The sequence below is a fragment of the Culex pipiens genome, chromosome 3, assembly GCF_016801865.2.
Source record: "Culex pipiens pallens isolate TS chromosome 3, TS_CPP_V2, whole genome shotgun sequence".
Lineage (NCBI taxonomy): Eukaryota > Metazoa > Arthropoda > Insecta > Diptera > Culicidae > Culex > Culex pipiens.
In genome coordinates this window covers 148347564-148360356 of record NC_068939.1, presented here as the reverse complement: position 1 = coordinate 148360356, position 12793 = coordinate 148347564, and the positions used below count along the sequence as shown (strand labels likewise).

Here is a 12793-nt window from a genome sequence, read left to right as displayed (position 1 = left end):
AACACTTTTTTATTTGCGTTTGAAAATTGTGCTATTTTTTCGCTAAAATGCCAATAACTCCCTTCAGATTTAACCCATTGGGATGCTTCACCCTTCATTTTGTTGCATTTTTTAAGCCCTTTCAGATGCATTTTGAATTTTGAAATTCGATTGAATTTTGCCTAAGCTACAGCCTATTTAAAAAAAAAATTACGCTTTTTAACCTCCAAAATTTGTGTCCCGATTTGCCCCACTTCCCGTTGACCTAGAGTGCTTATATTTTTGCCAGATGCTAGTTTAATATGTACAAACAACCCCTAAAATTTTCAGGCAGAACTTGCTCTTAATCTATATATATAAAAAATTTGGACGGTTTTGTTCGAACGCGAATCAGTTCAAAACGGAGCGTCGGATCGAGGTGCTCTTTGTTGCGTTGGGTTCGTAAAAGCCCAAGGAAGGTTCTTACGCCAAAAAGTGACAACTTTGGCCACGGAAAAAAAAAAAAACTTTGGCCACTCTGGAACCGATTCCGGAAAATCTGCAGATTGCATGGGAAAAGCTGCGTAAAATCAAATTTTGATCACAGGAGGCTGAATTAGCAAACAAGCAAGAAACGTCAGGAAACCAAACAAGGGCAGGACGAAGTTTGCCGGGAAGAGCTTGTTCATTATAGATTTCTTCTTAACATTCATCCGTCCTTCAAATTTAAAGTTTTTTTAATAGGATTATACTGCCGTTCTACGCATAATTGTCCCATGTCAGGTTTGGACGATTTTGCCTTTATGACATTTTTAAGTTTAGTCTGATGTGTACCTTAAGAAAAACACACAAAATCTGGTACTTTGTTCGGAAACTCATTAAAAACAACACCAAGTCTGTTTGTCCCATCGTTAAACTTCTACGCATAATTGTCCCACCAAGTATTTCTTAAACGGAATCATTAGTTTTACTAAGCATTATGTCGTGTTTTCCTGTTGTATAGCAAGAGAATGACAAATAAAGGTGATAAACTACTAACTGGGGCGATTAGGGACACATAGGGCGAATAGGAACCCACGGGACAATTATGCATCGAAACACAGAAATCGGTCGAAAATTTTTAATCGCGTTTTTCTCAGTTGCACTTTTTTGAACATGGGACAATTATGCGTAGAACGGCAGTATAATCATATGAAAGACAATAGTTTAAAGGACTTAAAAACAAACTCTAGAAATGAACACCATGAGTAAGATTTTATTTCCAGAACCATTTTTTTTAATCCTCCAGAGATTATCGACAAGTCTGCCTGTGTGGATCAATCGGACCGCGCACTGGACTCACAATCCAGAGGTCGCCGGTTCGAATCCCAAGGCGGACGCAAAAAATTCTAAGTTTTAATATAGGTATTCGGTGCCCTCTCCTCGTGCCATACCTTTACACTGAGGAGACCCGGGAGGCGGAGTCTTGTCGCAAGAAGAACGATACACGCCTGTGGATCCGTTGACGAAACCGCGTGTTACGTCGATTCCGTTTTTTTTTCGGTTTGTATGGGACTTTTTGACAATCGAATCACGAACACATTTTTTCCCCTTTTTTTCTTTTTCTTGTTGAAAACATCAAATTCGAGTTTTGCGACCCTATTTTAGTCAAATTTGAATAGTTGATTGCCTATTAAATAAAAATGTTTTTTTTTTTCAATTTTCCATCACCGCCATATTGGTCGCCATATTGGATTTAAAAATTTAAATCAGCATAGCGTAGGGATCATACTTAAGCTCCACAATCAAAAATTAGGCAACGAAAAAAAAAATTTTTTCGTGATTCGAATATCCGAAGCTCGATTAACCAAAATGATTTTTTTTCCGAGGCCTTCGGATATTCGAGTCTGGACTGTGCGTCTAACTCTAAGGACTACGATAAGTTCCTGTTTTTTGTCTGCTGTGAGTGTAGTCTCAATTATCCTAACTTTTTTATTTGGTTGCATATAGAAAGATTTTCACAAATACAATTGAAAGAATGTGTTTGTAAAAAAAGGATTTTATTCTTTACTTTTCTTTGATTTTATTGTTTGAATTTTACATTTAATTAATCCAATTTTGATATGGAATTATTTGGCAAAAATACTTTATCCTCGCCTTTGACTGGCGGAAGCACCTTCCCCCGCCATTTTATCAGCAAAAGTTGGATTCTCAAAAGTGCTAGTCGGCTCCTTGTACAGAGGATTGTCACTCTGAAAAAATAAAACAAATTTAGAAAAAAAATATATCCTGGAATGATCCCAAAACATACCTCATCAAACTTCGCGTTCGCGCGTTCCTGCTCAAAGCGCGCGTACTCACGCCGGTCACAAACCGAAGTCACCAGTTTCCACACCAGCAGTGCGGCCAATCCCAGCAGAACAACCGCTCCGACCACGATAAGCACAAAACCCAGCGTGAGCGGCACCGCCGGACAGTCGGGCTTTTCCAGCACGATCAGCTTTTCCGAGTTGGCGTATTCGTTGTACATGAACTCGTAGCGGCACTGGTTGTGGCAAAAAGTGCACCGTTTGTCGCCCGCTTCTTCGTTCGGTTCTAGACTTCCAACGGACTGCAGTGAGAGGGATGAACAATTTGCCGAACATTCCGCTTCGCTCCAGGGACCCGTCTTGAACTGTCTGCAGAGGACACAGCTCTCGTACTCGTTGCAACGGAGACCCGGACACGTGACGCATTTCTCGCAGTAACGGCCGGAGAAGCGACCGTCCTGGGTTTTCTTGCATCTGGAAGAATGGAAGTTTATCGACCTGGATTTGGATTGAATTATCGTTGACTTACTTGCAAGCACCACATTCGCAAGTTCCATGTCCAGAGCATACTTCATCACCGCCTTCGGGTTTGCAGGTATCCTCTGAGGTGCTACAGTCGCAGGAAGGGCCCGTCCAGCCTGGATTACACTCGCACTGTCCGCAAACGCATCGACCTTGCTTCAATCCCGAGCAGTGCACACCATCAATACGTTCACACGAGAAGTTATCACACTCACAGTACTTTCCCGTGACTTGCTCCTCGGGGTTTTCACGCTTATAACACTCGCACATTCCGCACTTGCACAGACCACGCTCGTTGCATACACTCGAGGTGTTTGTCGGACGACAAGCGTTCGGGTCCATCGAGTCGACGTCCTTGGCGGAACATTCACACTTTTCACCCTTGAAGGACGTTCCACAGTTACAAACGCCACACTGTAACGTGCCGACACCGCTACACTCGGCGGCATTCTTCTGGCCTGTTCCCTCGCAAGGACATCCACAGAGCAACTCGAGGTTCACCGTCAGACTCTCGTCTATACCCACCGGCGAGATCTTCAGAACCTGTGTCCACTCTTGGGGATTAGCCGGACACCTGAGCAGGGTTATTTCCACTTCGAACTGCACCATTTCGTTTTGCTTCAGCTCATCACACTTGCTCCGTTGCTTTCGGATATTGTCCTTGCACGTAGAGAAGTACTTGATGTCCAGCAATCCTTCGATATGGTTGTCCTTCATCTCGATTGAAGAAGATATTTTCTGCAAAGTACAGACATTATTATGTAAAAGATTTGCAATGATTTTACTCATCCACCTACATTGTACTGCTCGTACACCAGCGAAACAATGTTGGACGAATCATTCGACAGCATTGCCGCCGAAGCGCCATCGATCAGCCTGGCGAGTCCTTCGTACACCGACAGCTGATTCTCCGTTACCGCAAAGATGACATTAATCTGATTGTCCTGCACCTTCTTGTTGACCTGCGAGATGCTGGGATAGTCCTGCAGAGTTGAGTGCGTGTACAGATTGTGCGAATTAATGTGGCACTCGCCGTCGTTGGGAACGATCAACCCGGCCAGCTTTCCGTCTCCCGCGTAATGGAAGCCACCGTCCGTGGAGAGCAGCAGCAGCCGACGGGCTTGGGTGCGCCAGCCAATCTGGTCCCGGCACACGACGGCTTGCAGCAGAGCGTCCAGACTTCCCTCGGGACCGTCCAAGTTCGAGGAGATCTTTGCACTTTTGACATTATCCTGAGAAATGAGGTGCATTACACCGTATTCTGGCCAACTTTATCTAGATTTTCACAAATTTGTTTTTTTTTATTATTTGGATGAAACTCTTTCCATTGGAAATATACCCATTTTAAGCCTAATAAGCGGTCGTTTTTGAATGATGTTGGATAATCTGGAGTGTTCCTTAAAATTTACTAAAACCAAGTACACCAACGAGTAGAGCATTTTTTTGTGAACATTTCTGTTTATTTCCACTTTTACTAAAAGTTCTTCTATTCCTTTTACAAGCATTTATAAAAAAAATATTTCCCAAATGTATCCATCGCTCTTTTGGGTCTGCTTAGTGCTGCCTAAGTGGAAAGTCCAAGGTTCTATTCCCTACCGGTCTCCTTATTTCTTTCGATTTTAATTGAACATTTAATAAGAACATGTGTTATGTTATGTTAAAATTTCGATACTTACTTTTACACCAAGAATATATTTCTTTGATAATGTAGTAAGTTTCAAAGCAAAAATACTAGAAAAAAAATCACAAAATACCGTATTTTTGGAAAAAACTCAAATTTTCATAATTTGCAATATAGCAATCAAACGAAACAAAATGTTTTTTTACTTTAATAAAAGTTTTTTTTTTAATAATATTTTTTTCACAAATACCTCATTTTTCCAAATTACTCACATTTTTAGCCATATTGCAAATTAGGAAAACTTGCGAACCTATTTTATAAACAAAAAAACGGTATTTTGTGAAAATTTTAGTATTTTGCAAAAAAAGCTCTACTAAAAGTGAAAAAGCATACCAAATTTTGCGTCGTTTGATACCAATATTGCAAATTATGAAAACTTGAGTATTTTAGAAAAAAATACGGTATTTTGTGATTTTTTAAGTATTTCTAGAGTTTTTTTTGATTAGGTCCTATAAACATATGAAAGACAATAGTCTATTGGTCCTTTTCAAAAAAAACTCTGGATTTATTCTATTCTTAGTGAAAGCATTGAGAACATACATGCATTATACATAATTTTGATGGATTAAGTCAACTTTAGAAAGATTTTATAAATGAGTTATCGTCCGTTATCGTCGATAAGATTATCGTCGATAGAATTATCGAAATAACGATAACGATAGATTGCCGTTATCGTCCCGTAGATAACAATAGAACTATCGTTATCGTTGTCGGACTACGATGGTGCAAAATCTGGTGCCAGAGCTGAACTGAAAAATATCGAACGGTCATACTAAATTTCAAAAGATGGCCCGAAAAATCAAGAGCAAAAAAAATATTTTTTCAAAAAACTTCAAAGTTTTGATGTTTACTATCGTAAAATGATTTTTTTTTCGCTATTTTTTTTTTGTTTTCGTCAAATCTTACATTTTTTGAAAACTAATGATTGCAAAACAACTGAACTAGTGTAAAATGCATTTCAAAACAGTTTTTCCATGCATATGTTGGAACTATGGCTTGTTATTTCATTTTTTTATTTTATTTATGGAACCCCCCCCCTCGACCCCGGCCACAGCCGAGGGACAAAAACTTTGAAAAATATTTGCGTCGGCCTAAATAAAAAAATAAAAAAAGACATACACACCAATTCCTCATTACTGAATTCAGTTAAATTTACTGAAATCTGCACTACTGAAATTTTAGATAAATGAAAATTTGCTGAAATTTCAGCAAACTTTGACAGCTCCATACAAATTTTAACTGATGTTCAGCGAAAAATTAACTGAAAATTTCAGTAGTGCAGTTTTCAGTAAATATTAATTTAATTTTTTTTTAAATTGCCTTTTCTGGGATTTTTACTTTCAGTGTTAAAAAATAAATTAAAAATGAAAAGTCCTAACCATAACCTACAACTTTGCCGGAGACACCAAATTGATAAAAAAAAACTTTAAGGTATAGATTTTCGAATGTTCACATTCCCATTGTGTATTTATAATCAGAACTTAAACTCCTTTTAAAATTGGGAATGCATGGATAAAACCTCATCCAAAAACAAAAAAAAATCTCGAGAAAATGGCGAAATTCTATAGAATTACCTTAACACAACCTTACCTGAAATTTTTTCGTATCGGTACTGAGAGATACATGGTTTATATATCCGTACGGAGGCTCACACACAGCAGTACTACCTTTATCAAAGGCACATGGGTTTTTAAGACTAGAATAAAAAGTACGTAAAACGTTCGATTGAAATACGTGATCACCGTTGCTGCAACAACACAAATACTTACAGCTTGGGAGCAGTCGACACGAACGGCATCAACTTTTTCTCGACAAACGAACCGAACCCGAGCCGGAAGTTGCTGGTAATTTTGCGCATTTCCCTGGACAGCTCGACGCCCAGCTGCGAAAGCGTTTCCTTGTCGTCCCTCATCGACTCGGACAGGTCCATCAGGCAGTACAGATCCACCGGATAGTCTTCGGCCTGCGAGTACTTGACGTTCATTTTGTAGACCTCACCTGGGTTAAGTTTAAGTTGTTTTACTTATTCTCACAATAATTTTCAAACTTTCTCACCAAGTCGAAGCTTCAACTGGGCCTCTTGAGGATAAATTTGAACAATTTCCTCCGCAGATTTCGCTTTACTCAAGTTTTTAGCAACCGTTTCGCGAAACTCATTTCTAGGATCAACGGTCAACTTTCCGGGACAGTAGTTTCCATCGGGCACGTGACATCGAGGTTTTTGGAAATTTGGTTCCGAGTGTAGAGTCGCAGCCGGGACTCCTTGAGACACGACGTTCCGGACGCAGCACCATCGCTGCCGATCATTAACCTCCCAACCACCCACTGACCTCATGTCCGCTTCCGTCGTGTCCTGCTCCGGATTCCGCCAACCGGTTCCTGCACAATTCAATCACACTCACACTTCCGCGCCAATCGTTCACTCTCCACTGTTCACAGCGTAAACATAAACACGCGCCTCTTTTCATGCGCTGTCAAAAACCAAGTACACGCTTCAGCAAGGGATAGTCTGTTTTGGGTTATTATTACCCGGTCAATATATTTATATTGTTTACATTATTTTGAAGGACGAAAACCCTACATCCCCATCTTCCTTTAAATAAAACATTTGTTGGATTTGAATTCACTCTCATTGACAATTTCAAATATTTAATCTCTTCATCACTTGCTTCAATAATTTATCATTAGTTAAACTTGAGTTAAACTAAACAAAACCACAGCAAAATACACATCCGTTTCAACCAGTTATCTAGCGATCCCAAACTTATTTACCGCTTAGTAAACAAGTTTGATAATTCAACATTCAAGGCAAAACAAATCAACGTCCTTATCAACTGCCACAATTACTTGCCGGAATGCAACTATTTATTTTCAAAACAAATTAGAATTCAAATCGTCTTCAGTTATTTCCTACACAAGTGAAAATAAACATATTTTTTTAAGTAACACTCAATCTCCCTCAACACATTTGAAACAGTGATGTTCATTAGTTCACCAGCTATGTTCTTCATCCGCTCTCCCACTTCACCTTTTGAATAATTTTGAAAACAGTTAGTATACTTCACTGATCCTCAAACCATTCGTATGACCAATATGCAATATTAATAAATACATTCTCACGATTTCTCTACACTTCAAGCTATCAAAACATTAAATCACGTTCTATCCCGATTTTTTTTAGTCAATGCTCCAATTTCTTCATGAGAATAATTCTGAGAATTTTGAACCCAATATAAGATGTCACACAAGACACACAGATTTATCTGTTTAAGCTGCAATGGATTTAAGTCATCATATTACATATATAACATACCAATGGAATGTGCTAAACATCCTACTTTATTTGAATTGCTTTAAAATAAAATATCTATTTTTTTTATCGATCCCGGAGTTAATTCAAAAATTTTACAAAAAAAAATAATAAATCATTAATTTATTATCAACACAACAAACCCTGAAAACCATTTTTAAAATTTTACTAGCGCATTTACCAAAAATTGCATTAGTAGTTAGACTGTTCTTTTATTCTTTATCATTTCATAACTACATTGAATTCAACAACTCATATTTTATGTATATCTCATTTGGGCCATGTTTTCATCTTTTCTCTGTTTTGAAATTCTGGTCAATCACTTTGATATGAAATCTCAACATTTATTATCTGAATAAATTTCAAAATCGTACATATTCATACAGTTTGATTATTTTCAGTTCAAATAACTAGCTAGATCACTTTTGTTATCACTCATAAACTTACGACCATTGGATTGAAAATTTAGTCGATAACTCATTCCGTACCGAAGAAGAGAACTTTACTGTTCCGAGCTAAACAGCAATTACTTTGGTTATATCATTTTCGCTAAAATGCAATATCGAAAAAGATTTCATAATCATCATAATATCAGGAGTGATTAGCCTTTTAACAATTATTTTATAAAACTGAGATGATAACTAACTTTTGAACGGTTATTGAAGTTCACCAATCCTTCAATTACATCATAGAACAAATAACACTTTAATTTATTTACTACTATACAAGACCTCTCATCTCGACTTTCGATCTGAACCTGAATAAGTCCGATCTTTATAAACACGTTACTTTAGCCATTCAAAACAAATGCATCAGTACTCCCGTATTTCAACTGTTCTCAATCTTGTATATTTTACATGTAGTATTTTACTTATTCAAGAACACAATCAATGTTTTCGAACCTTATGCAGCCTTTCTGTATACTAGTATTTGAATCAGTAAATTGTCATGTCTATAAACATTATCATTTTTATAATGTTTAATAAGTATCAATAAAACAACACAATACTTTTTTTTCAATTACGTTTACATTTAAAGTTCATCATCTCGGTACGAGAATCGAACTCACGACCTCTGGATTAGAAACCCAGCACGCCGCTAGTCGAAACCCATCCCCTACCGGTCAGTATTCCCAGTGAGCATATTTACCCTCTTAAGGGATCTGACTGTCAGTGGCCATCAACTTAAAAATGTTTAAAAAAAAATGAAAACTCTTAGATCCATACAATTTTTTACTGTCATAATTCTACGTTTCTCAAAACATAATTCATTGTACTAATACACTATGCTTTCACATATCACAGAAAAAAAATACAAAACCAACAAGTAACAAAAACCACTTGAATAATTAAATATTGAAAACATCATTCATTCAAAGTTCTCTTTTTTTACGCCGAACATTTATTTTTAATCGACTCGTTCAGACAAACATTTAACAACTTCAATTGAAAAATTACAATCCATCGCGTGATCCATCGTTACCTACCATTTTAGCAATTCTGAATCTGGAAAACATTTTGATACTTTGATTCCTAGCTATATCTAAATGTTAATAAAACATTTAGATCAGTGACTTAGACTAGGCACAAAACATTAGGAATGTAAAAAACTCACTAAATCATCTGCATTACAACCTTCGGTGGTCTCTGCTGCAAACCTTTAACTCAAATCTGCTATGCACTTCGAACCCATCAACCTGTGGATCACCTTCGGTCTACCTTTGGACCGTTCGTCCAACACTTGCCAACCTCTCATCTCTTTCCTTTTCTTTCATCTGGCTTGCTTTCATATGTTGCGCCACAATGATAAGAAGAAAAACCTTACTATTGTTTTAAACACCAAACAAAACAAAAGGCACTTTGAAAACTTGAAACAATTATGTTTTGAATGGTTCACAAATATTTCCTGGTGGGAATTTTAACCATAACGATCTTTTTCAAAATATTTTACATATCCAAACAAGAAAGAGTAGAATCATTTTCATCATAGCCTTTTTCAAATTCAAACTCCTTTAACCAAATATCGTCTAATCAATATTGCAGTAAAGTGATTTAAACTGCAGCATGCGTTTTGTTCTTGTCATATTTCCAACCACATTCGACCACTAGTCTCAAATGTTTAGTCTTCAAGTCTTTGCACATTAAAATTTGATCATCGTTTGGCTCTCAAACCAAAGCAAACCTTTTCTGCCAAATATATGAAACACTGTCAATGAATTTGACTCGGAAATCTTTCAGTTACATTTTGTCCTCAAACTCCGTCCGTTGCCTCGATTATACACCTATCGAGAAATCACTTTTACTTTTGAATACTTCAGATTTGACTAGGAAACATCTCTTAAATACAACAACGTACTGGGAATCAATTCGTACAAATTCAATTCCTTTGACTCTTGTCAAACATTTAGCTCTTTTAAATAAATTAAGGTGCCTCTTAACTCGGACAATCAAAAGACATATGACATCTCTGCAATAGTTATATTACTGTAGAGCCTTCTAGTTTCTCCACGATATCAAAATTTAGCCCCCAAGCCAAATCACTGATATTTAGATCTCCCAGGATCTAGCAAATCTTTATAGATTGAAACCGCTAGCCAACATTGAGTAATTTAAGAGTCACATCATTGAACTCCAGAGCCCTCTAGCTCATGCAAACTTTCAATCGTTTGGCCCTAGCCAAATCACTCAAATCCAGAGGCCCCTAGCTCTTGCAAACTTATGATCATCTGCCCCCCTAGCACATCATTCTACTCCAGAGTCCCCTAGCTCTAGCAAACTTATGATCATTTGCCCCCCTAGCACATCATTCTACTCCAGAGTCCCCTAGCTCTAGCAAACTCTATATAATTTGGCCCCTAACCAAATCACTCAAATCCAGAGCCCCTTAGCTCTTGCAAACTTTTGATCATTTGGCCTCTCTAGCCATATCATTCGACTCCAGAGCCCCCTATCTCTTGCAAACTTTAAATCATTTGGTCCCCTAGCCAAATCATTCAACTCCAGAGCCCCCTAGCTCTTGCAAACATTTGATCATTTGGCCCCCTAGCCAAATCATTCAACTCCAGAGCCCCCTAGCTCTTGCAAACTTTAAATCATTTGGCCCCCTAGCCAAATCATTCAACTCCAGAGCCCCCTAGCTCTTGCAAACATTTGATCATTTGGCCCCCTAGCCAAATCATTCAACTCCAGAGCCCCCTAGCTCTTGCAAACTTTAAATCATTTGGCCCCCTAGCCAAATCATTCAACTCCAGAGCCCCCTAGCTCTTGCAAACATTAAATCATTTGGCCCCCTAGCCAAATCATTCAACTCCAGAGCCCTTTAGCTCTTGCAAATTTTGAATCATTTGGCCCCCAAGCCAAAATCATTCAACTCTAGAGCCCCCTAGCTCTTGCAAACATTTGATCATTTGGCTCCCTAGCCAAATTCAATTTTGAGCCCCCTAGCTTTTGCTAAGTTTTTTTTTTATCATTTGGCCCCCTAGCCAAATTCATCTCCAGAGCCCGACCAAAATATTCGATCCATGACCCTTCCAGCTCAGCACATCTTCTACTGCAGTAAGGCCCTCTAGCCAAACTGTCAAGAATCAAATCATAAACAACGACAAGCCCTCCGGGAAAACAATCAACCATTTTACTTTGACTTTCGCTTTCAATAATTTCTACTATTTTCTTCTCATAAACAATCTTGCGAGAAATCACACTCGCTTCACCACTTCAATACCAGAATCAAATTATCAATTATACAATTACCACACAATCGCTCGTTTATAATTTGACGACACCCGGAACCTGGTCCATTGTCCTCTTCTTTTCCCTCTGATAAAAAAACGGTCCATCCCATCCTCGTCGCCAGATGTAGAGTCGCAGCCGGGACTCCTTGAGACACGACGTTCCGGACGCAGCACCATCGCTGCCGATCATTAACCTCCCAACCACCCACTGACCTCATGTCCGCTTCCGTCGTGTCCTGCTCCGGATTCCGCCAACCGGTTCCTGCACAATTCAATCACACTCACACTTCCGCGCCAATCGTTCACTCTCCACTGTTCACAGCGTAAACATAAACACGCGCCTCTTTTCATGCGCTGTCAAAAACCAAGTACACGCTTCAGCAAGGGATAGTCTGTTTTGGGTTATTATTACCCGGTCAATATATTTATATTGTTTACATTATTTTGAAGGACGAAAACCCTACACCGAGCACCAGCCGCACGTGCTCGTCTGGATGCACTCCCGGCAGGTTAGCTTGCCTTCGCAAATCTTGGACGACGAGGAAGAATGGCCAGTTGCGGATTTAACGCAGGAAACTGCGATAATTAGAGCGATGACGAATTTCGGCCGAAATTTAGGCTGATTGCATACCATTTTCACTGACGATGTGATCATGTTGAGGGAATGTCGTTAACTGGAATTGTAACGAATGATGAAAATCATAATCATAAATCAGCTATCGTAACAGGGAATTTTACGAATAGTATTAACGATTGAGGTTGTAACAACAATTTAAATGAAAACTAAAACTTCTCGAATTCTTAAGAATTTAAGAAGGAATCATGATTTTTTTAACTTTCAAAAAATCTGGGTAAATATTTAAATAATCTTACACTCTAGAAATCTGAAAAAAAAATTGCCCAGAACATTTATCGTAACACACCTAATCTTACTGCACGGGATTTCCACTTCCTTCAATTATTTTTCTTACTTTTAAACACTGAGATCTTTTAGTTCCGATCTGATCGAGGTCTGTCCAACAACTGACCGGCAAATTAAGTGCTGGACGTATTGCAGGACTAGTATGTAGAGTTGAGCAGTTTACATGTGGATTGATAAGAATCGGTACGCCTTCAAAATGACGTCTTTTATTTCCCCAGATCCATGTCGGGTGGATTCTCCCTCTGTTTTGGCATGTTGTTGCTTCTATTTTTAGATAAATTAATTGCTGAATACCCAAAAATAAAACGAGTTTTGGAAAATTTGCTCCAATTTCAGTAAATGCCAGCGGTTTCATGTAAAAGTTGAAGTCATTGTTTTTGGA

The 12793-nt window shown here is 38.3% G+C and overlaps 1 protein-coding gene across 1 annotated transcript; it reads right to left on the bottom strand.

Moving 5' to 3' along the window:
• Positions 1 to 2014: 2014 nt before the first annotated feature.
• LOC120432195 (integrin beta-PS-like) lies at positions 2015 to 12487 on the bottom strand. Its single transcript, XM_039597349.2, has 9 exons — positions 12413 to 12487; positions 11960 to 12163; positions 6505 to 6689; positions 6219 to 6447; positions 6040 to 6145; positions 3566 to 4000; positions 2776 to 3506; positions 2249 to 2720; positions 2015 to 2189 (listed from the first exon to the last, which is right to left on the bottom strand). The coding sequence occupies exons 2-9, from the start codon at positions 12142 to 12144 to the stop codon at positions 2085 to 2087; spliced, it is 2448 nt and encodes an 815-aa protein (XP_039453283.1). The 5' UTR covers positions 12145 to 12163; positions 12413 to 12487; the 3' UTR covers positions 2015 to 2084.
• Between the last annotated feature and the right edge of the window lie 306 nt (positions 12488 to 12793).